At 38.0% G+C, this 23,131-nt stretch overlaps 1 protein-coding gene across 15 annotated transcripts in view; it reads left to right on the top strand.

Moving 5' to 3' along the window:
- TJP1 (tight junction protein 1) overlaps positions 1 to 23,131 on the top strand; it is a 341,605-nt gene that overhangs the window by 286,259 nt on the left and 32,215 nt on the right. For all 15 annotated transcript variants that reach the window (XR_014260292.1, XM_082448491.1, XM_082448496.1 and 12 more), the window contains 7 exons: positions 2,104 to 2,380; positions 6,342 to 6,445; positions 7,027 to 7,195; positions 7,501 to 7,648; positions 18,846 to 18,985; positions 19,905 to 20,010; positions 22,922 to 23,072. Coding sequence is in view for 14 of the 15 variants with exons in the window: in XM_082448491.1 (XP_082304617.1) it covers positions 2,104 to 2,380; positions 6,342 to 6,445; positions 7,027 to 7,195; positions 7,501 to 7,648; positions 18,846 to 18,985; positions 19,905 to 20,010; positions 22,922 to 23,072 (1,095 nt within the window). In the remaining variant the exon portion in view is untranslated. The remainder of the gene's footprint in view (positions 1 to 2,103; positions 2,381 to 6,341; positions 6,446 to 7,026; positions 7,196 to 7,500; positions 7,649 to 18,845; positions 18,986 to 19,904; positions 20,011 to 22,921; positions 23,073 to 23,131) is intronic.

Here is a 23,131-nt window from a genome sequence, read left to right as displayed (position 1 = left end):
TTTTTTATGTTGAGGTATGTTCCCTCTATATGCACTTTGTTGAGAGTTTCTTTTATCATACGTAGATGTTGAATTTTATTAAAAGCTTTTTCAACATTTATTGAGACGATCATAAAATTTTTCTTCCTCAGTTTGTTAATGTGGTATATATCACGTCGATTTGTGGATATTGAACCATCCTTGCATCCATGGGATAAATCCACTTGATCATGGTGTATGATCCTTTTAACGTATTGTTGAATTCAGTTTGCTAATATTTTGTTGAGTCATTTTACATCTATGTTTATCATTGATATTGGCCTGTAATTTTCTTTTCTGTGTGATATCTTTGTCTGGTTTTGCTATCAGGGTGATGCTGGCCTCATAGAATGAGTTCAGAAGCACTCCTTCCTCTGCAATGATTTGGAAGAGTTTCAGAAGGATACATGTTAACACTTCTGTAAATGTTTGGTAGAATTCACTTGTGAAGCCATATGGTCTTGGACTTCTGTTTGTTGGGAGTTTTTAAATTATTGATTCAGTTTCATTACTGGTAATTGGTCTGTTCATATTTTCTATTTCTTCCTGGTTCAGTCTTGGGAGGTTGTACATTTCTAGGAATTTGTCCATTTCTTCTAGGTTGACCATTTTATTTGCGTATAATTGTTAACAGTAATCTCTTGTGATCTTTCGTATTTCGGTGCTGTCAGCTGTAATTTCTGCTTTTTCATTTCTGATATTATTGATTTGGGCCCTCTCTCTCTAGTGCCAGCCCACTGGTGGGTAGAACTGGGTGGCTGGTTGTACGGCCAGGGGTCCTAGTGTAGGCTTGCTGGTGAGCAGGCTGGTTTCAGACATCACTGGCTGCAGGGTTCGGGGTGTTCCAAAGCTTGTGTAAGCCTACTGGTGAGTGGGGCTGGATCCCAGAGTGGCTGGCTGATGGGTCCAAGGTGTTTCGGAGCTGGTATTGGCCTACTGGTGGAGAGGGTCAGGGTCCTATGTGTCCCAGGGCTAGTGCCCAGGGTAGGCAGGCTGGTCCTGGAGTCTCTGGCTGCAGGGCCCTGGGGGTCCAGGGGCTGGTGCCAGCCTACTGGGGTGGGCTGGGTCCTGACTCAGCAGGTACAGGGCTGTGGTATCCCGGGGCTAGAGAAAATCATTTAAATATCAAAGCATGACAACTCATCAGACTTGGGAGGAAGGCAGTTGAAACCAGGAGGGAATTGATGGACTAGGAGAATAGGAGGGCATGGAGGAGTCAGAGATAAGATGGACATGGAGAAGTTTCAGTAGATCAGGGTGTCAGATGTAGAAGACAGGGAGTGTTACTCAAGAAGATCTTGCAGACCTCTGAGGAGATCAGATATATACTGGTGTGAGAAGACAGAGTGCAATCCAGGGATTAAGAGGCCACTCAGTCAGAAGGCAGTGCAAATAGATCTTGATCTTACAGAAAGTAAAGGAAATAAGTGGACAGGGAAAAGTGAACCAGTGTCAGAGTCAATTGAGGAAAGAAAGCCAGAAGAAGGAATTTATACATAGACCATAAATTACAAATTTTGGAGAGAGAGAAACTGAAAGCAGTTTGTATTGGTAGAGTATCATGGAGTTATTAGCTCCAACACAACACTAAGTTCACTGTTAGTGTGGAAGTACAATAAATTTCTCTCTTAGAGTTCCAGTAGGACAGTTGTGGGCCTTGATACTCATGGATTCTGAAATTTTTAAGGAATCAAGTTGGGCCTGCAAGTTTGCTCTGGTTTGGTAACAACTACAGTATATTTGATTGTATTAGAGTACAGTGCTCCCTCCTTTATTCAAACCACCAGTAATTATTAGTTTTCCTGTAAGCTTGTAATTATTACACATAGAAGATCTTCTGAATTAATTAAGAACTTTATTAGGCCCTCTATTCCAAATTTGCTTCTTAACCAGATCTGTTTACCAGGAGAGCACAAAAGATAACCAATATAGAAGAGTATTCCTTAGTAATTTGTTATATTTGTGTATTATATCTCTTATTCATAATTAGTATGAGACCAGAAAAATGTGGTTTTCCTCTCTTAAGAACTGAAAGTACGTATATGAAAAGCAGTCAGCTCATATTGTAATCTTTCTTATTTGTAGACCATTCGAAGGAAAAAGAAAGTTCAGATACCAGTAAGTCGTCCTGATCCTGAACCAGTATCTGAGAATGAAGAAGATAGTTATGATGAGGAAGTACACGACCGGAGAAGTGGCCGTGGGGGCCTGGTTAACAGGAGGAGTGAGAAGAGCTGGGCCAGGGATAGAAGTGCAAGTCGAGAGAGGAGTCTGTCTCCGCGATCTGATAGGCGATCTGTGGCCTCCAGTCAACCTGCCAGACCCACCAAAGTCACACTGGTGAAATCCCGGAAAAACGAAGGTATTTTCTACCAACTCGTTTATCATTTTCACATGAAAATTTTAAGACTAATTTTAATGAGAAGTAAATTTGACATCACTTTATATCTTTGCTTTGTTGTCTTCTGTTATCTTCGTTTTTGTGTCCTGTTGCTTTAAATCAAATCCTGTGATGTCAGGCTTCAGGGGTCATCTGTTTCCTCTTCTTGAATCATTTTGTTGTAGCAGATAGTACTTCACATAAATCGTCCAGTAGTTGGATTTTGGATTACTTCTTGTGATTAGAATAGGCTAATACAAGAAATGTCACACCATCACCAAGTTGCAATTCAGTGTTTTACTTAGCTGTCAGGATCAGTAGTACCTACATCTGGGTAGAAATCGTTGGATTCGGAGGGAGGGCAGGCTGCCTTTTCTAAATGGAGAGTAGGAGGGAGAGGAGCCCCCACAGGATATTGCTCTAAAAGCAAAGGACTTGTTTGTCAAAAATTTTTGAAACTGAAGCCTAGCTGCCTCCCCTCAGGTAATCACATTTGATACAAATGAGTCTGATTGCGGCTTCTTGCTGCCGTGGGGGTGTCTCTCCCATGCAGGAAAGCATTGATGACTGATCATTTTGATAAAAAGGTGTAAGAGTATTTGAAGCCTGGCTCTGATCGGCTTTACTGAAACCTGACATGTCTCCTGGTTTTTGCTCCCCACTGCCCTCATCCATAACCGACTTCTCAGTCAGACTGTCTGTGTTCAGAGCTGTTTCTCCTTGTTCACCACCCACTCTTCAGCCCTCTCTCTCTGGTATCTGCTCCCAGAACTGGTCATACTAAATCTGGTAGAAATTTCTAGTCTTTATCTTACTTGCCTTCTCAGTATCATTTCACATAGTTAACCACTCCCTATTTTTTTTTGAATTTTATTTTATTTATTTTTTATATAGCAGGTTATTATTAGTTAGCTATTTTATACATATTAGTGTATATATGTCAATCCCAATCTCCCCATTCATCCCATCCCACCCCCCCCCTTCCCCCCTTGGTGTCCATATGTTTGTTCTCGACATCTGTGTCTGTTTCTGCCCTGCAAACTGGCTCATCTGTACCATTTTTCTAGGTTCCACATATATGTGTTAATATACGGTATTTGTTTTTCTCTTTCTGACTTAACTTCACTCTGTATGACAGTCTCTAGATCCATCCACGTCTCTACAAATGACCCAGTTTCGTTTCTTTTTATGGCTGAGTAATATTCCATTGTATATATGTACCACATCTTTATCCATTTGTCTGTCGATGGGCATTTAGGTTGCTTCCATGACCTGGCTATTGTAAATAGTGCTGCAGTGAACATTGGGGTGCATGTGTCTTTTTGAATTATGGTTTTCTCTGGGTATATGCCCAGTAGTGGGATTGCTGGGTCATACTGTAATTCTATTTTAGTTTTTTAAGGAACGTCCATACTGTTCTCCATAGTGGCTGTATCAATTTACATTCCCACCAACAGTGCAAGAGGGTTCCCTTTTCTCCACACCCTCTCCAGCATTTGTTGCTTGTAGATTTTGTGATGATGCCCATTCTAACTGGTGTGAGGTGATACCTCATTGTAGTTTTGATTTGCGTTTCTCTAATAATTAACCACTTCCTATTTTTTGAAATAATGGTTTCTCTTGGCTCCTGTAATGCTGTGGGTTTCAAGGGTTCCTCCCTCTTTCTTTTCTGTATCCTTGGCAAGCTCATTGTCTTCATCCTACCTTTCAGTGTTCTGTGGATTTCTGTTCTAGAATCTCTTTTCTACTTCATATAACATCTTTAGGAAATCTCATGTCTCTCAGTGTCGTGGGCTGCTCATGATGGCACGGCTCCTTCCCTAGGTCCAGTGTGTGCACCCTGGTGCCCCAGCTGAGTCGTAGGCATGTTCACTTAGGTGTTCGTCTGCATCCCTCAGATGCAGCACATCTCCCTCCTGGATTGTTTCTTATGAAGTGTCCCATTGAATATATTCCTGTCTACCCGGTCTCTCAAGCCAGCCGGGCGCAGCATGGTGTAGTTTCCCATGACATCTTTTTTCCCCTGCTTTCCTATGCCCAGTTAACACCTTCTAACTTCCTAAACACCACACTTTACTGTCCTACTCCTCCCTTCTCCACCACCACCACCCTCATCCAAGCTACCAGCATCTTTTTTTTTCTTCCATCTTTATTGAGGTGTAATTGACATTGTATATAAATATGTAAAGTTGTATGTATTTAAGGTGTACAGTGTGATGGTTTGAGGTATGTATACACTAGGAAATGATCACCACAGTCAAGTTAATCAACACATAGTTACTTTTTTCTTTTTTGTGTGGGGGGGGTGAGGAACACCACACCATTGTCTATTAAGTGACTCACTCAGCCTCATGATCTAGTCGCTGGATCTCCCTGGTCCATTCTCTGGACTGCTCCACATGGTTACAGGGTCCTCTGGGATGCTTCTATGTCTGACTCTTGCCCTACACTTATGACTTCATCAAACCTGCCTTGTCTTTCCTTCATACCTTCTGGTGCACTTGTTTTTAACCATTCTGTCTCTACCAGTGTGCGCGCGCACACACACACACACACACACACACACCCTCATTTCTCAGGTTTAGTGTTAGCATTTCTTAGGTAGAGTTTCAGCTTTCGCATTTGCTTCTCAGGGAGGCCTTCTCTGACCCCCACTAGGCACAGAATCATGTATTGCTCCATCCGAACTCTTCATCACACTGGTAATTGTGGTAACGTCTTTTTCCCTGCTGACTAGGGAAGCTGCCAGAGTGCAGGGACTGTCTCAATTGCTGGTTTTTATCTCTAGTGCCTACCACCTAGTTAATATTTACTAAGGAAGTACTTAGAATAAATGAATACGTTAATATACAAGGAATATTTTAGAGTCATCTCTGTATTTTGGTCATTTATAATTTTTAAATCTTACATAAGGACAGTCTTTTAATCAATACTTTCTTTCTGTGAGTATAGTCACCATTTCTAAAGCACACATAGTTGACTGCCTAGATCCCCTAGAAGGTCATTTTCTTTTTTTACCCTGATTCTATTCCTGCTTGTGAACACTCTTTGTATATTTGCCTTAAGTTGAACTGTAACTGATGTAACTTTTAAAAGCTTGAGTAGCAGGTCTGCTAACTTATCCCATCTTAAAAACAGTTTTGTTTCCCTTCTTGTTTTTTGTTTTATTTTTCTTTCCCAGTAAGACTCAGTCCTTCTCTTTCTCCTAACACAACTGGGGCAGTCCTGTTCCTATTGACATTATACTGTTCGTTGTAGTCATTGTACAGCTTTGCAGGCCCCCTGGACAGTTTTCTGGACTCTCCTGGTAACTTCTTTAACTCTGACCACTCCCTCACCCACAGGTGCAATTAATGTTGCCATGCTCCTGGGCACTTTGTCGGTTGTTGGAAGGACTGGCATCTTTAACTCCTCTCCACATCTGCTTGGCTCATTTTAAGCCCTTGTTTGAGTGGTGCACACTGATGCTCTGTGTATGTCTCTCAGAGAGGTGTTCAGGATCCAAAATACTTTTGCTGTAGGAACTGAGGAAAACAAAACCAGTATATGCATGGTAATACAAGTCATCAGCAAAATCGTAAAGCATTCCAGAGTTTTCCTTTTCAGAATTGTATTCATTAAACCTTTTGAGAAGCTAGTGCATCAGCATGACACCGTCAGAGAGAAATGGTCATCTCTTCGGATTTTTCTCTCTTTCAGTACAGTGAGAGCATGATATGTCAATCTTTTGTTTGAACCACGCACTTTCCCTTTGCTTTCACACTGACAGTGAAAACTTTCTGATGATAAGAGGAAATGTCTTCTTTGCAGGGAGGCCAAGAATAATTTCTTATTATTGATTGTACTTAAAAACTCTATGCGGTGATTATTAGTTTCATACTTTTAAACTCTATTTAAAAGTCTTGGGATTTTACACTAAAGACATTTAAATATATTATTTCAGAATATGGTCTTCGATTGGCCAGCCACATATTTGTAAAGGAAATTTCACAAGATAGTTTGGCAGCAAGAGATGGCAATATTCAAGAAGGCGATGTTGTATTGAAGGTATAGTCATATTCTTACATTTTGATGAACTGCAATAGAAAACAAGTTCTAGTGTGACCACATAGATCCTGTTCATGCTTGAAGCGATTTTGCCGAAAAGAATTAAAAATCAATGTTTGGGGGACTAGATAGTTTGCCACTGGCTATTACTGCATGTCAACACTGACGCTTTTCTTTGGGCATAGAGTCATCCTAGAGAATTAATAGCACCAAATGTATATTTTTCACTAATAGGAGTTACTTTGTAGATAGATTTGTCTGTTGTTCCACATTAAGTGGTTTTGATAACTCCTCCAGATATTATTGACGTGTTTTGTTAGTTTGCCCATGAGTAATAGAAAGTGATGGGGAGGAGGTAGAGAATGCTAGTTTGGGCTTTTCTGGCAGAGCAGCAGTGTAGTACAGATTTTATTATTTCAGTAAGGAGGAGTACTTTGATAGTTTAGGAAAAGTGTAAAGGTAATATTTTGGTTCTCAGGGCAAGCCCAGGAGTAGTTTAGATATTCCTGTTCATGTCAGACTAAGTTAACGTTTGTATTTTTGTCATTTACCTTCAACCTATAGTTTCTTTTCTGTTGCAGATAAATGGTACCGTGACGGAAAATATGTCATTGACAGATGCAAAGACATTGATAGAGAGGTCTAAAGGCAAGTTAAAGATGGTAGTTCAGAGAGATGAACGGGCTACCCTGCTGAATGTCCCTGATCTTTCTGACAGTATCCACTCGGCTAATGCCTCCGAGAGAGATGGTGAGTGTGGCTCTGTTTGCAGAGACCCTTTCAGTGACCTCTTTCTTAAAGTGGGAAGATTTGACATGTTAGAATGAAATGATAATTTCCTATAAGCCAGACACCTTCAAAACATAAGAATTCAAAAAAATGTTTTTCTGTTGACAGCTCACCAGTATCAAATAGTAGCTGATTAAGTTAATACTTAAATCAACCATTTTATATGAAATTATGTTTAGTAACTTATTTCCATTATTACTGGAGTACCTTATATTTTACTGTAGTCATTTCATGGGGAAAATAAACAGCACTCTTTTGTTTAACAGACATTTCAGAAATTCAGTCACTGGCATCAGATCATTCCGGTCGATCACACGACCGGCCTCCCCGTCACAGCCGATCACGATCTCCTGACCAGCGGTCAGAGCCTTCTGACCATTCTAGACAGTCTCCACAGCAGCCCAGCAATGGCAGGTAATCATGCTCTGTTGTTTAAAATAAAACAGGTGTGTGTGCTTGGTACATGTTTCTGGTTTTGCTTAGAAATAAAATTAGAAGATAGATTGTCTTTGGATTACTTAAATTAGGTTCGTGTTTCTTTATCAATTTAGGTATTTCTTATCTAGAATAACAGAGGTCAAACTGTTTCATTAAAGGCCAAAGAGTAAGTATTTTAGGCACGTGAGCCAAGTCTTGTCACTACTCAGCTCTGTCTTTGTGGCACAAAACTAACTGTAGACAGTATGTAAATGAATGGGCATGGCTGTTTTCCAATAAAACTTTATTTTAAAAAAGTTGGCTCTCAGCTGCAATTTGCTGACCCACTGCATTAGAAGATGCTAGCCAGCTTTAGGCCAAGTTAGCTATATATAGTAGAAGTCCTTTAGTGGAGAGATTAACCTGGACTTTGTTTTCTGTTTTAAAGTACACTGTCTGGTATTTATGCCAAAGGGTCTGCTATGCTAGTAGTATATGACTTACCTGAGTTTATAGTCTCTGGGGTCACATATACATTTGAGAATATGAAGAAAATTATGACTCTTCTTTCCAGAAAAATGCACATGTGCACATACATGTAGCACTTTACATAAGAATTCTGGACATTCCCGGGGTTCTGTAGGCCACCAGGGGACCTAGGGTTTAATAGCCATCCATATGGAGATCTTCTGTAGGCACTTGAAATTTCAAGTCCAGAGCTGACCAGTTTAAGATTCAAGGTGGTGATTTGGGACTTACTGCATGAGGGTGTTAGCTGAAGCCATAGAAGTCACTAAAATTGCCAAGAGAAACGATATAGATAGAATGTCCAGAAGTGGAGCACAGGGAGTGTTCCCTGAGGAAGCTGAGGAGGCAAGGGAGAAGTCCCTCCCTGGGAGAGAGCTGTCCTCAAGATTGTCAGAAATCATACTGATAACAGTTGTTATGCACCCCTGAGTTTAGATATTTGTGAGGCTGATTCTCTCTGAATTTCAGATTTTAGACATATAAATTGTATTAACCCTGATCTTTGTAATTAATATTATAATTATTTTTTTAAGGAATATTGTAGTATGTCACATGCAAAATGGACTTATAATCGATTATTAGTTTTAACTGCTGCAGGTTAACATATTAATTCTAAAAATCTCCCTGACACAGCACAGATCTTATCTGGAAAAGGACAGCTGCCGCATACATGTACACAGTGATAGAGCTAACATCCCTGATGAGTCACGGGGAGTGGCTGTAATTGTAACACAGTTCTCTCACCTAGAAGCTAGGCTGGCATCAAGCAATTTGGGCATGATTTTCCTTTAAAAAGAAAGAAATGCTCATCAAAATTTTGGCCATTTGTATTTATTGTAATCAAATTCTAAACCTTAGAAAGTTCTTTTTGATACTTACTTTTTTCCATTTCGATTTCCTAAACACTTGACATCTGTAACTTTAACTAAAAGTTGAAGAGGATTTAAAAAACATTTTAACTATCTTCATATTATATTGGGATGTTTTACTTCTCTTGGGAACCTCAAGTATTCTTTATGGGTAACACCAGTTACATGAGATCTTTTAAAAATTCAGAATCCTGGGCCTGCTTCTCAGTTCATCTGAGGTAGAGGCAGGGAATACTTTTTTAAAGTTCCTGATAGCATTCTCTTCTCTACATTACCAGATGTGGGAACTTCTGGTTAGAACATGTAGCATATACTAAGGAAAAGATAGTACTTTGAGTACAGAAGACAAAAAGTCTTCAGATTCTTTTCCAAATGTTTGTGCTGAGAATATAATTCCTGAAAATTAAGTGGCCTGCCAAAAGGCAGGATGTAAAGTAGTACCAGTTGCTTAAAGGTTTCATTTTCATTTCCCCCCTAAAGTTAATATTAAAATCCAGATAACTGTGAGAGTTTTAATATAGAGGGTGCCTTGCATTTTGAGAAACAATTTAGATATAGTAAGAGAGTAAAATCCTAGTATTAAAAAACGCATGGGACATTTTCTTTTTGTTATTTAATTTTGTACAGATGTCTTTGTTTTACAAATGTTCTTTAAATGCTCTTGTTTAAAAAGTGAAACAAAAAGGACTCCTGAGAAAAGTTTCAGTTTAGTGTGTAAAACACTAGCCCCACCTTGTTCTCTTCCTAGATTTCTGAGTATTTTCGTATGTTTGTAAGATTGCAGTTATCTGCTGAGAATAGTAACTTTCATTTTGTCAGAGGCAATAGAATATAGTGATTTCTTTGGGCTTTGAAGCAAGTTTTCCTGGGTTTGAGTCCCAGCCTGCCATTGGTTACTTGCACAACCTTGAAACCTCTCTGCACTTTAGTTTTCTCATTTGCTGTAAAAAAGGCATCATACATTACAAAGTTGTGAAAGTTAAATTAGTTATTAGAACACCTGGTGCAGATATTAGCTGCTCTCATTAGTATGGTGATTAGTAGTAGTAGTAATAGTATCATCAGTTAGAGTTTCCAAATGTGCTTTCACATCTGCTCATATTAAACCATTTCTAAGAAGATTTGCTCGTTCTGTAGGCAAGTCAGTTTAAGCTGAGTGGTTGTGATAAAGTCCAGGGTTATGTAGTTGACAAGAGATTAGAGCGAGGATTAAAGCTCTCGTCCTTTTGACTTAAGTGTTTGACCTTATGGGTGTAGAGAAAGAAAAAAGTGGAAGGTTACTTAAGGGAGCAGAAATCTATAAAGCATTCCATTGTTGTCATGACCTACTTATGTTCCTCTGTGTGATGTTCTTTTCTTGGAGAACAAATGTTATATGGTCTGAGTTCTGAGAAAAACACATGAGCGTGTTTCTTCATTATAATTAGATGAGCAGTGTACCCTTACTGTTGTCTTGAACAGGGGCTGGCAAACTACAGCCTGTGGGCCAAATCCAGACTGCTGCCTGGTTTTGCAAATAAAGTTTTACTGGAACCCATCCTGCAATGTCATAATTAAGAAGTTGTGGCAGAGACTGCATGGCCCACAGAGCCATTTACAGAAAAAGTGTGCCAGTCCTCCCCTGGTCTAGGATGTTAAAATAGTTTTGTTTTTAAATTTAAAAATAATATATGTATAGAGAATTATTACAGTGATTTTGTTATAGCTTGATGCTGTTGCTAAATTTGTTTTGTATATTTTATTCGGTGTTTTTTCACTGCCCACTCTGGGCCGAGACTCCCCCTCTAGGAGGGAGCTGGGCATACTGAGAGTCCTCGGCAGGTGGCACTGCCTCGTGGCGATTGTCAGGGGCTGTCAATGAGAAGACTCTCACTGATTTCACTGCAGTCCCTGCATGACTAGAGAGTATTGGATTTGCAGAGTGTGTTCTAAGCCTCTGCTTGGTTATATTGTACTCTCCCTAGTATTTACAGTTAATTTAACAGATCCATTTTATGCGTTTTCTCCCTAGAGGAACAACATATGTTTACGTTTTTGGTTCTGTTCTATAAACTATTTTAATAAAAGTGACTCTCATGCTACTGATTAATCATAAGCAGTCGCATTGTTGAAAAAATTCTGTTACAGTAAAAGCTCAGACTAGTTAGGATAAGGTTCAACTGTAGAAAATTTGCATTGTAAAGGTTTGTATTTTGTATTTCTTATACTCAGTCATTCCATAAACTGACAAGGTGCATCTGGGACCTAAGCTGTTGTCTAAGGTTTTTAGAAAATTGTGTATTTTAGCAAATAGGAAAAAGTCTGATTTATATTTAGCATATCTATTTCATAAAAACGATTGCTTCTGAAGTACTTGAAAGCAGTGTTTAGAAGAGATTAAAACTCTGTAGAAATTTAAAATACTTGTTTCATCATTTGTTTCTCTTGAGAGAAATGTCTCCACTGAATTCTGAAGTTAGTGGTGTCAGTATTGATACTGCTTATGGTGTAACAAATACATGATTATTAAATTGGTTCTTATGAATGAGAATTTCTAGCCTAAATCTGAGCATTGAGCCAAGTTAAATAATCAAGTTAAATAATGGGATCAAAAATCCCTTAACTATACAGTCTACCTATATCATCAGGGTTGAAGGCAGGTTCATGCCTTTGTTCTCTCAGAGTGCCAGGTGAGTCCTCATACACATGCATGTAGGGCATATGGTGTTTCTGCTTAAATACCTTAGAGAAGCCTTGGCTTTTAAATTAAAGATCTAGTTTTTTTATTTACACACCTTATATGTCACCTTCCATAGTTGTTTTCTTTGAGTTTAGAGAGCTGTGAATATTCTTTTCCCCTAGTATATATCGTTTCTGTTAGATATTGTGTAGTTCTGTCTGGAACATACATAGAACTTTGCCAATAGGCTAAAAATTATTGTTGAGACATCCATATACATAAGCTGAACACTTCTTTTTACTGTTTCAAAATGTAGAGAAGTGACCTTCTTCTGACTGGTGAATTTCAGAGTTTTTTCCCCTGATCCTTGGTTTTAGTCCTTTGTCTTAGGTAAAAAAGATTTCATTACCTCCAATTTGAAAGATGCTTGATTCAAAACAAGATTTATATGTGATATTGTTGGTAATTAATTTGGTGCAGGTACTATTACATTTTCTTTTTCAGACATGCTGTGGAGTCCTTCATCCCTTCCCCCCCCCCCTTCACCTCTGAAAGATAGTCAGGTAGAGAGATTCAGTTTATTAAATCTCAGTGAATTTAATCAACAATTGATGCCTTCTTTCCTATGGCTCCTGTGCCGTGCGCAGTTGATGGTGAGTGATCAGCAGTTAGCACAGTGAGTGTTCTTCAGTGAAGGTTGAAAGATTTTTTCTTCACCAGTAATTTTGACATTACCCTGCTCATTTTTCCTCTATGAAGTATTTTTTGATAATGCACATGTTGTCAGTGTATGATTATAAATATAAATTATGCCCTCAACAATCTAGGCAAGATCCCTGCTACCATAGAGCTTATATCCAAGTGAATAAAACAGATAAATATGTTTGAACTATGAAACAGTAATTTCCATTAGTGGTAAAGAAAATCAGGGTGATGTGACAGTGCAGGAAGAGGGGGCAGTATTAGAGACATGCTTGGGCAGAAAGAAGGCTTCTCTACGGTCAACTTATCTTGAGATGAGTGACTAAGAAGGAGCCAGCCAGAGGAAGATCATTCCAGAATAAGACAGAGATGGAGATACATTCAGCTTATTGGAAGAACAGCAAGGTGACGGGTGTGGCTGGACCACAAGGGCAACGTAGCCAGGGATTTGGAGTTCTAAAAAGGTTTTGTTTTTTTTCCTGTTTTGGAAAATTGGTTAGGGAGAATGTGAAACTTCAAAAAAATTGTTTATCACTTGAATTGTTACTAAATCTTTTTAAAATAAGATTCTTTGTCTAACCTTTGAAAGTGAGTGGAATATTAAAGACCCATCCTGAACTTCTGTTATTCAGATAAGAGCCAACTGTTATTTTCAATCCTTGGGAATTTTCGGTTACGAGATTAAAACTCCAAACTGAGGTTTTGTTTTCATATGCTTTCTCAGGGGACGACGGGCTGAGGGAGGACCATAGCTCATACATTTCTCTAGTTAGTAGAGACCAAGGTGTAGTAGTGTTGTGCTCAGTGATTGTTGATGGATTTTAACCCTGAAGAGGAGATCATGGACCTAATGACAGCAAGGCAAGCTTAAATATTATACTTTATAGTCACTATTTTTAAAGTAAAAGTGTACATTTTATTTACTCCATCAGCTGAGAACTATTTTCTTGTACAAGTACAGTATAAAACATAAAATATTATAAAAACAGACTTCCACTCACGTGTAAAAGTAGTAAGTATATGAAAAATCTTATTTCTAGTTTAAATAATGTAGGACAATTCTTTATTGCCTTTGATAGAATGTTAATAAAAAATGAAGAGTATGGTAACACTGGTCTCTTGTTATAAAATCAGCCAAACATACTGCACAATCAAGGGTTGTTTTACTCTAAATATTAATCTAAGTATGTAATAATCATACCAGCAGTGAAGCCCTGACGATGCTGTTGTCCCTTAAGTGAAAGAAGGGTCCTTCTTAGGGCTTCCCTGGTGGCGCAGTGGTTGAAAATCTGCCTGCCAATGCAGGGAACATGGGTTCGAGCCCTGGTCTGGGAAGATCCCACGTGCCGCGGAGCAACTAGGCCCGTGAGCCACAACTACTGAGCCTGCGCGTCTGGAGTCTGTGCTCCGCAACAAGAGAGGCCGCGATAGTGAGAGGCCCGTACACCGCAATGAAGAGGGCCCCCGCTCGCCGCAACTAGAGAAAGCCCTCGCACAGAAACGAAGACCCAACACAGCCAAAAATAAATAAATTAATTAATTAAAAAAAAAAAAAAAGAAGGGTCCTTCTTTGTCTTTCCCTAGTTGTTCCTTACTAAAAATGGTTAATTTTTTCAATTATACTTATTGAACAACAGATCTGTTTTCTAATTCAGATGGACTAGGTTAGTCGTCATTATCGTCATAAACAAACATGCAAGATGAGAATCGCTGTACAAACTGATAGACTTCATGTAAATATGTAGCTAGGTTATTGCCAGAAAGCCATTTGTCAAAGTGAGCAGTACAGACACTCATATTTTTTCAAAAGCGTACACCACACATATATATATTTCTGAAAATAGTTTACAATGTATAAAGAACAAATTTAAATTGTGAGAACTTTGCTTGCAAATATAGCCAAGTAGATACAAGGTAATTATTCCCCCTGCTTTCTCAGCATACCCCCTGGGCAGCTCTTCACTTCTCTGCCCAAGTACCAGCCCAGAATCTCCACATCTCTCTGCCTTTTTCATCCCTATAATCGTCTGTGTGCCATGCTATAATTTTTGAATTGCTGTTGAGGAGGAACTGCAGTATGTAAATATCTGTTTCTATATGAAATTTAGAAGATTAGCAATGGCTGCAATATTCTGAGAAGTCAGACTTGAGTGTGCCTTAGTTTTTCTTTCTCATATGTATTAGGAGCCCTCCATGCCGAACTGTCCCTGCCAGTGGAGAAGACTGGAGTCTGGTTAAGTTACTTTCTAAGTTTCTATCTTTATTGATAATTGGGGCTGAGATAGTCCAGTGGCCTTTAAAGGGTACCTAGTTTCTGTGTTCATCCTAAGCTGTGTAGATCTTGCCTACCTTTATGCAATAAATGAGTTTCTGAAAAGAAATTATCAATTGGCTTATGTAGGATGAGTCGTTTATTATTAAGAGGAAATTAGCTTTATAAAGGATGTTTTATTACAGTGAACATTCAGCCTCAGTTTATTTCCTGTATTAAGATTATTTTTAAATAAGATGTAACCAGTCAGTTGGGGAGGTGTTTGAGAGCTAGAAATCAGAAATAAAACTCCTTGAAGAATTGGCAGTCTGGCATATTTCATCAGGGTCCAAAAGACAGAAAGCCTAGTTTCTTGTGAACAGAGCGAATTTAATATAAAGAGATTAAATATAACGAGATTGGAGTGACAAGGGATTAGCCAGTAATAAATAAAGAGAACTCTGAAAAATATAAGAATCAGATGTAAGGAGCAGGCCCTTCCCCTGGTGCTGAGATTGTGTTGCCAAAGGAGGAAGCTTCCCCACCTGTCCCCACACACCTGAGGCTCACTGCATGGCAGAGAATTCACTGTGGTGTCACTGGATGAACTTGCAGGAACTCTGCCCTCCAAGGGGCTTGGGAAAGCCAATCTTGAGGAGGTGTCTTGTCAGAGACCGCGCACTGTAAAACCAACCTAGGAAGTGTCTGGGGAAAGCTGCTGGCCACTGAGTGCTTCTGACCCCTGTGTCCTGCAGGGGCTGCCGAGGACAGCCCTCACCTCTTCTCACCTCGCTGCCTGCCCTCTGCCTGCACTAAATGGTCCCAAACAGCTGTGACTTTACACCTGAAGTTTTGCACTTAATCTGTTACTCTTTGCTGATCTGGTTGAATGTGTGTTAATCTGCTACTGTACTTACAGAGTTGACTGGATACGACTTAAGGGTCTGTTTACAGTGAGCCCATTTATGTGACTGTAAAAACTCTCTTTCAGAGACTTTGTCTTAACAACTGCTCCGCAGAGCTTTTAACCAGCCCGAAGTCTCTAGATTAATGGATCATTACCGTTAGATTAATATGTACAAGTGAAAAATCTGAAAAACAAAACCTATCTGCTTACCCTCCAGGGGAAAAACAAAAACACCCTTCAGAGGGTCTCAAGGTCCCCTAGAATGCCTGGAGTTTCTTTCTAGGCTTCTAGGAGCCAGAGTGTGGTAGATAAACATGAGTCCAACTCAGGACAAAGATGGTTTTTGTATAAAGTTGGCTTGACTCATAATAGCAAAAGTTGTTTTTTAATAAAGCTTAAATATTACATGGGAGCCATTAGGGTAGAACTATGTAAGGAAGGTTTGGGGAAAATGTATTTTCCTTTTTTATGGCTTCACTTTCAATAACTGCCACTGATTGTAGGCTGATTCTGTGTGTCTAAATTCTATTCTTTGTCTTATAATAGACTTAATGGTCATACATGCTCATAGTAGAACATTTTAAATGTTTGGAAAAGTTGATTATTTTGTTCTATACTGTTACTCTAGATCTTCATTGCCCAACACCATTGCCACTAGCCACGTGCGGCTGTGGAGCCTTTGAAATGTGGCCAGTTTAAATAGAGATATAAGTGTGAACTACACACTGGAGTTTGATGACTGAGTACACAAAAAAGAATGTGTAAAATAGCTCATTAATCATTTATATTGATAAATAATATTTTGGGTATACTGAGTTAAATAAAATGTATTAATTGATGTCACCTCATTTATTTAATATGGATTCTAGAAAATTTTAAATTACATAAATGACTTGCTTCACAATTCCATTAACAGCACGGCTCCAAATCTACGTGTTGAATAATGCTTCCATCTTTTGGTAGATAATGGAAATACACTAAAAATGAACAATGATTTTTTCCAGATAGTAATCGTATGAAAAATTTAATAGAATGATGTGCGTTCCACCCATCTGCAATGTTAAGTCATAATAATTATATTAAAGAAAGGTGGTAGTCAGTAGAGTATGAGAATTAGCCAACTCTACTAGCGGGAGTTCCGTGTGATGTACGGAGTAAGAGCCCTATTGCACGACAATCTTGGTTATCACTGGGGAGGACGTTCAGATTAAAATATTATCATTGATCCTTAGTTATCATTAAGGTCACTTGGTCACATTCTAAGTTTAGAATTTTTAAGTTACAAGAAACAAGAAAATCAATTGGAAACGTTTTTTGATCTTTTTTAAGCAAATAGTCTTTAAAGTCTGTTGCAGAGTGACAAAATCTGTAGAACTACTAAAATTATGTAGTTCTTTAATCTCATTCTCTTCAAAATGTTCATACTTATATCATTTGCATTTTTCAGTGCAAAGAATGCAAGGAGAATTTATTATTTTGTATTTCCCTTTATATTCTGAAGTACCTAGAGCAGTTTGGGGATAGAGTTTAACTGTATTTATTTATACTTAGACTAATTGTATGTAAGATTTTATTACATAAGCAGTGGCGAAAAAATTTTAACCTTTTATGATTTAGAAAGTTCATTCTGGTTTGAGCTAGAAGATATCTTGGCTTTATTTTCTGAAAGACTGTTTTACTTACATGCAGCTCATTTAATACATATAATTTAAAACTGGAATACACCCCCACAGTAGTAGTTAAATGAACATGAAAATAGAAACTCTGAAAAGTGCTTATGTTTTATTTTTTCAAGAGGATAACAGGGAAAGAAATTTTTTCCTGATAAGAGACTGCTAATAATATGCATTAATAGAATCAAATTCTTTGTTTAAAATTAGACTTAATTCCATTTTTAAATAAGGAACATTATTTTAAAATATTTAAAAACATTTCAGTCTTTACTTCATAAGTACTGTGTAAATATTTTCTTATGAAAACTGAAATAGTGGAGATAAATCTCAGATTTCCCTGGGCTGCTGTTTTGTCTGCTCCGCCCTCCGAGAACCTCTGTCGCCTCTGTCGGTCTGGGTCTTTCTGCATGTGGCATCGACATGTGTTTGTGTAGCTGTGGAGAGTTTTCTTTAATACCTCAGTGATGTCACGCCATGTATATTCTGCAGTTTGTTCCTCACATTTTATTTTGGGGCTATTTTCACGTCTCCAGATATAACTCTATTTCATTGTAACTGTAATATTTTTATTTTTAATCTTCCATTATGAAAGCATTGTATGCTCGTTAGAACAGGTGAAGTAGGCCAAATCTGCCAACTCCACCTCATCCCAGATCTCCTTCTTGAATTAAGCTTTCCTCCGTAGTCGTGCGAACATTTTAGCATCATAGAGTTTCTGTGTGTTTTAAAAATAATTTGAAAAGATCAGGCTCTGCACATATTCCCCAGTTAGTAGTTTATTTCACTTAACACAGGTGAGCATCCTTCCAGCTTATTCTTTTGATGAGAAATTTTCCATATTATGGAAAGTCTGTTTCTAGGTCTTTTTCATTTTTGTCCATGAGTTCACATACTGGCTCTTTTTATTTCTAAAATAATTTAAAAATGTGTTTGCATATGTTCTAAATATCAAATTCTTATTATATGTATTGTTAGATCAATATATAGTCTTAAAATTGAACTCCTGTTAACATTTGTTTGGTCAAATTGCTAATATTCAGTTGTTTGAACTTAAAAAAAATTCATTTGGTTCAACCTAAGACATATTTTTTCAAATTATTTTCACACCTTTTTAAACTTTTTATGTATTCACTTCATTTTGTACATTGAATCTTACTTTAAGAGTCCTCTATTTTTTGAGAAGATTTTTTAAATATATTTTATGTTTTGGTCTTTATCTGAAATTGATTTATACTTATGTCATTGATATGCATAGAGATCTAATTTTTCTAAATTTGTGTACAGTTCTAAACACTGTTTATTAAACAGCGTGTTCTCTTCCAACAGAAACAGGTGTTCTCTTCCAACAGTTTTGGGCTGCCACTTCTGTAATAAACTTTGGTACTGTGGATATATTTCTCCATTTTCTGTTTTGTTACATGGATCTATTTATCTGTTTCTGTGGCAGTAGCGCTCTAGTTTTAATTACTAAGTTTTTACAATATTTTGTTATCTTTTAGAGCAAGTCCCTTGTCATCCTTTTTTGACATTGTCTTGGCTGTTCTTGTACTCTTTACAAATTGCTTTCACAATATGCTCATAAGTTTTTATTTTACTGATGTATAGTCTCCGGAGCAGAGAGGAAGAGAGAATTTCTAAACCCGGGGCTGTCTCAACTCCTGTAAAGCATGCAGATGATCACACACCTAAAACAGTGGAAGAAGTTATAGTTGAAAGAAATGAGAAACAAACACCCAATCTTCCAGGTAAGCCTAGCCTAGAGTGCAGAAAACATTTGCATTCAGACTAAATTGTTTCACAATTTACAGAATTATATTTACAGAAAATATAAAGATGCAATTATTATTACTACTACTATTGCTGCTACCTACTACCCATGTGTGAATTTTTCTGTACTTCCAGCATTTTCTTTGTGAGTGGGAGGTTGCCATATATCAGTAAGCATTCATGAATGTTTTTTAAATTTTCCAGATAGAAGTTATTTGTGGTTCACAGTTGTTCACAGTGAGTGAGGTGGTTTTCCAGTACTGCTCATTAAGGGAAACATTAGATTGGCTTTAGACACTGTTTAAAGTTCTCTTGTCTATTGAAAGTGTTTTCAGAAACACTTTATGAGTATACCTTGCTGACCTGTATATAAGACCACACATAAGAATCTGCAAGATTCTGAGATCCAGTTGCTTGAAAGGCCTGGAGGTCCTGCTTCTACTGTCTCTCAGGTCCTTCTCTCAAAACCTGTTTCTGCTCTGATTATTTAGTGGCAGGAATGTGGAAATTTAAAAGTAAATTGTATCACAGTGAAGAAAGAAGGCTACTTTGACAGTCTTAACAGAGAAATGTAGGGATTCTCTCTTCTTATATTCTTCTTCCTCTGTTATTCTTCCCTAAAAAGTATATTTTTCCGACTGTAACAGCTGGAGCTATAGAAAGCATAGGTGACCATGTAACGTGCATACATGCTATAAAGATCCCAGAATTTATAACTGTAAAATGTACCCTAATATATGCATATGTAGTATATATGTTCCCGATCAGGTTCTCTGAACTTACATTTTTGCTGCATTTTGCAGACTTTTTATTGTTTGGTTATTTCAGTGGTTGCTTGCTTTGTTATTCCATTTTGTAAAGTGATTCCTGCATAATTTAAATTTTCTTTTCTTTTAGAACCAAAGCCTGTGTATGCTCAGGTTGGACAGCCAGACGTGGATTTACCTGTCAGTCCATCTGATGGGATCCTGCCTAATGCAACTCATGAAGATGGGATTCTTCGGTAATGGGGTTTTAAACTTGTGTTGGCTTCTCGGCCCATTACTGAGGATTATTTAAATTGAGAATTCAGTTGCGAACCATATTACATATGCTTTTAAAGACAGTGTATACTACTAAATGCTATGATTAGTGTTTGTTTTGGTTTTTTAAATTATTTATATGATAGAATCAGTTAGAGATTAGAGAACAACAAAGAAACATTTAAGATGTTTACTTCTTTCTCACCACTGTTATCTACCTAGTTTTTAGATTAGGAATTACAAAACTAGAAAATTGTTTTCTATTTAAACATCAGAATTTTCACAGGCATTCTAAATCCCTAGCATTTTTAAAAAAATCAGTGTTCCTCCATCTCAGCGCTGTGGACATTCGGGGCCAGATAACTGTTTATTGTGGTGGAGTGTCCTTTACATTGTGGATGCTTAGTAGCGTTGCTGGCCACTGGCTGCTAGTAGCACACACATACACACCCCAGTTGTGACAACTAGAAATATCTCTAGGCGCTGACAAATGTTCCCTGCAGGCAAAATCACCTCTGGTTGAGAAACCTGTTCTAGGTTAGTTAGCAACTCAAAAGTAAGTTTTTGATATTCACAACTTTTATTACTTCATATTTTATACATTGAGATTGAGATATAGATTTTATATCCAGATTTCAAACTATCATGATCATCAGATTAGTTTTTGTTGCCTCTCTGGTAAAAGAGACATAACATGAATAATGGAAAATTACCAAATTTCCTTAAGTAGATTAGATGTAGACCTCTGCTCTCATCTGTTTTCTCTGCTAAAGAAAATTGGGTTATTACCATAAGACCTAGCTTGGTAGAGAGAAATGGCTCCTGAAATAGGTGAAAGTATCACAAGTTTAAAATTATACATTTTGGAGACTTCCCTGGTGGCTCAGCGGTTAAGAATCCACCTGCCAATGCAGGGGACACGGGTTTGAGCCCTGGTCCAGGAAGATCCCACATGCCGTGGAGGAACTAAGCCCGTGTGCCACAACTACTGAGCCCGCGTGCCTAGAGCCCATGCTCCGCAACAAGAGAAGCCACCGCAATGAGAGGCCTGCCCACCACAACTAGAGAAAAGCCCGCGGGCAGTAGTGTAGATCCAATGCAGCCAAAAAAAAAAAAAAAGAATGGCCTGAGAGCTTTCCTAACTCTTTAAGTTTTATGAAAACTTTAATAACTAGATTCCAGAGACCTATTTCCCTGAGGGAGCACTGCAGGACAGGTACCAAAGAGAACTGAGAATGTGGGCAGGATTTGTAGCTTAGCCAGGAAAGGTTTAGTTATTCATTCAGATTTGGTGACTGAATCTGAGGCAGAAGGATTTTTGCTATTGCATGTGGTTGACATAACACAGGGCAGAGTATAAAATATTAGGCATGTAGGGCACATGACCCTAAGATGGGGCCTAGAGCTGTCCTTGAACAGTGGTTTTATCAATAAAAAGCCAGGTTTTACTAAAGGATGCAGACTACAATCAGCTCTTTTACTTTTTGAGGTGCACTAGATGGGTCAGTGTTAGGAGAGGACTTGAGGGACCTGGGGCCTTAAGGACTTTAAGGAAATGTTTAAAAGAGCTGTCTGTACAATTGATTTGGGAGAGGAGTCTGTCAGAAGGCTCTTGATGCAGGTGGAAAAGTAGGATCCATCACAGCCGAGGGACTCACACCTTCCATGATAAAGCCAGTAAATAGATTCGGGGCACTGAGGGTACCACCGGCTCTGGCAGTAAGTGACCTCATCTGACCTGCAGACTCTCAGGTTTCCATCTAGCCTAATGTTAGTTCTACATGAAGAAACAAGGTCAAATGTGACTACCTTGTAAGTTCTGAAAGCTAAGGTGGTCTTTAGTTGGTTTTAAAGAACTAGGCATCTCTCTTCCCTCAACTCATTCATTCGTTTGATTTGTGTTTTTTTGTTACTACTAGTTTCTAATTATTTGCTCATTGTTACTTAGTAAATTAAGAGGAAACGGACTTTTCCCCACACTTCGTGTCAGAATAGGTAGAAGAATTGTGTGTCTTCTTGGCTTGGAATGTGGGATGGTTATAGAAACCTAGAAGGGAAATTTATAATTATGTATATAATTTGTAATTAATTACCCAAAACGGTAATGCTTAGTTATGATGTGTTTCTGTCTAGCCATTCTTCTAAGGCATTCTTTGGTGTTTGTTTTAGGAGTGTCACAGAGCTTTGACACTACAGTAATAGTAGAGGAATGTGCCTGCATTAATTCCTTTCCATTCTCTCTAGCAAGAAGGGGGCAGAGCTTAAATATGGGGCTAATCCAAAAAGGCTGAATGATGATAAGCTTTTTGTTTAAAATTCAAAGGGGCTGCAGAGTAAGTGATCTGTGTGAACTACTGAAGGAGTCCCCCAACTGCAAAGTTTCAAAACCACTGTCTGTTGGGTATAGAGATTACAATGCTTAGAGCCTGATTTTGACTCTCTGGCATTAGGGAAATTTGTCAGTTTATGCTCAGTTTCTACCTTTGTACAATAGTGCTTCTTAATTATTCAGTAGAGATGATATGGTATGAATTGGGGTGGGAAAAATGGAAGATTTTTTAGCCATTGTTAATGTACCACATATATCCAAGACTCACAGAGTTGGGAAAGCATTGTTATGAAGTAATTTTATAATTATTATGTAAAACAGTACTTACATATTGAATTTGGATATTTCAAAACTTATTTTGTTAATCAAAAATTAAAAGAAAGTGCTATTAAATCTGGTTTGGTATTCTAATGATAAATTTTATTCAGTAAATTAGAGGTGTAGGGTAAATTTTAAAGATGATGGTCCTTTGTTTTATTCTAAATATGGTTTTTATTGTAGTAGTTTGCTATAACTCTTCAAGCTTCTCTTAACTGTTTAAAATGAAATATTTGTCTTAACAGGCCCAGCATGAAATTAGTAAAATTCAGGAAAGGAGATAGTGTGGGTTTGCGGCTGGCTGGTGGAAATGATGTTGGAATATTTGTAGCTGGCGTTCTTGAAGATAGCCCTGCTGCCAAAGAAGGCTTGGAAGAGGGTGATCAGATTCTCAGGGTATGTCAGTGGTCAACTTATGTGGTTTCACAGTACTTAGATCTTTAGAAAAAAGGCAT

This window comes from Balaenoptera physalus (genome assembly GCF_965194825.1).
Source record: "Balaenoptera physalus genome assembly, chromosome: 2".
NCBI lineage: Eukaryota > Metazoa > Chordata > Mammalia > Artiodactyla > Balaenopteridae > Balaenoptera > Balaenoptera physalus.
The sequence above is the reverse complement of the archived record's forward strand: the minus strand, read 5'-3'. Positions and strand labels throughout refer to the sequence as shown.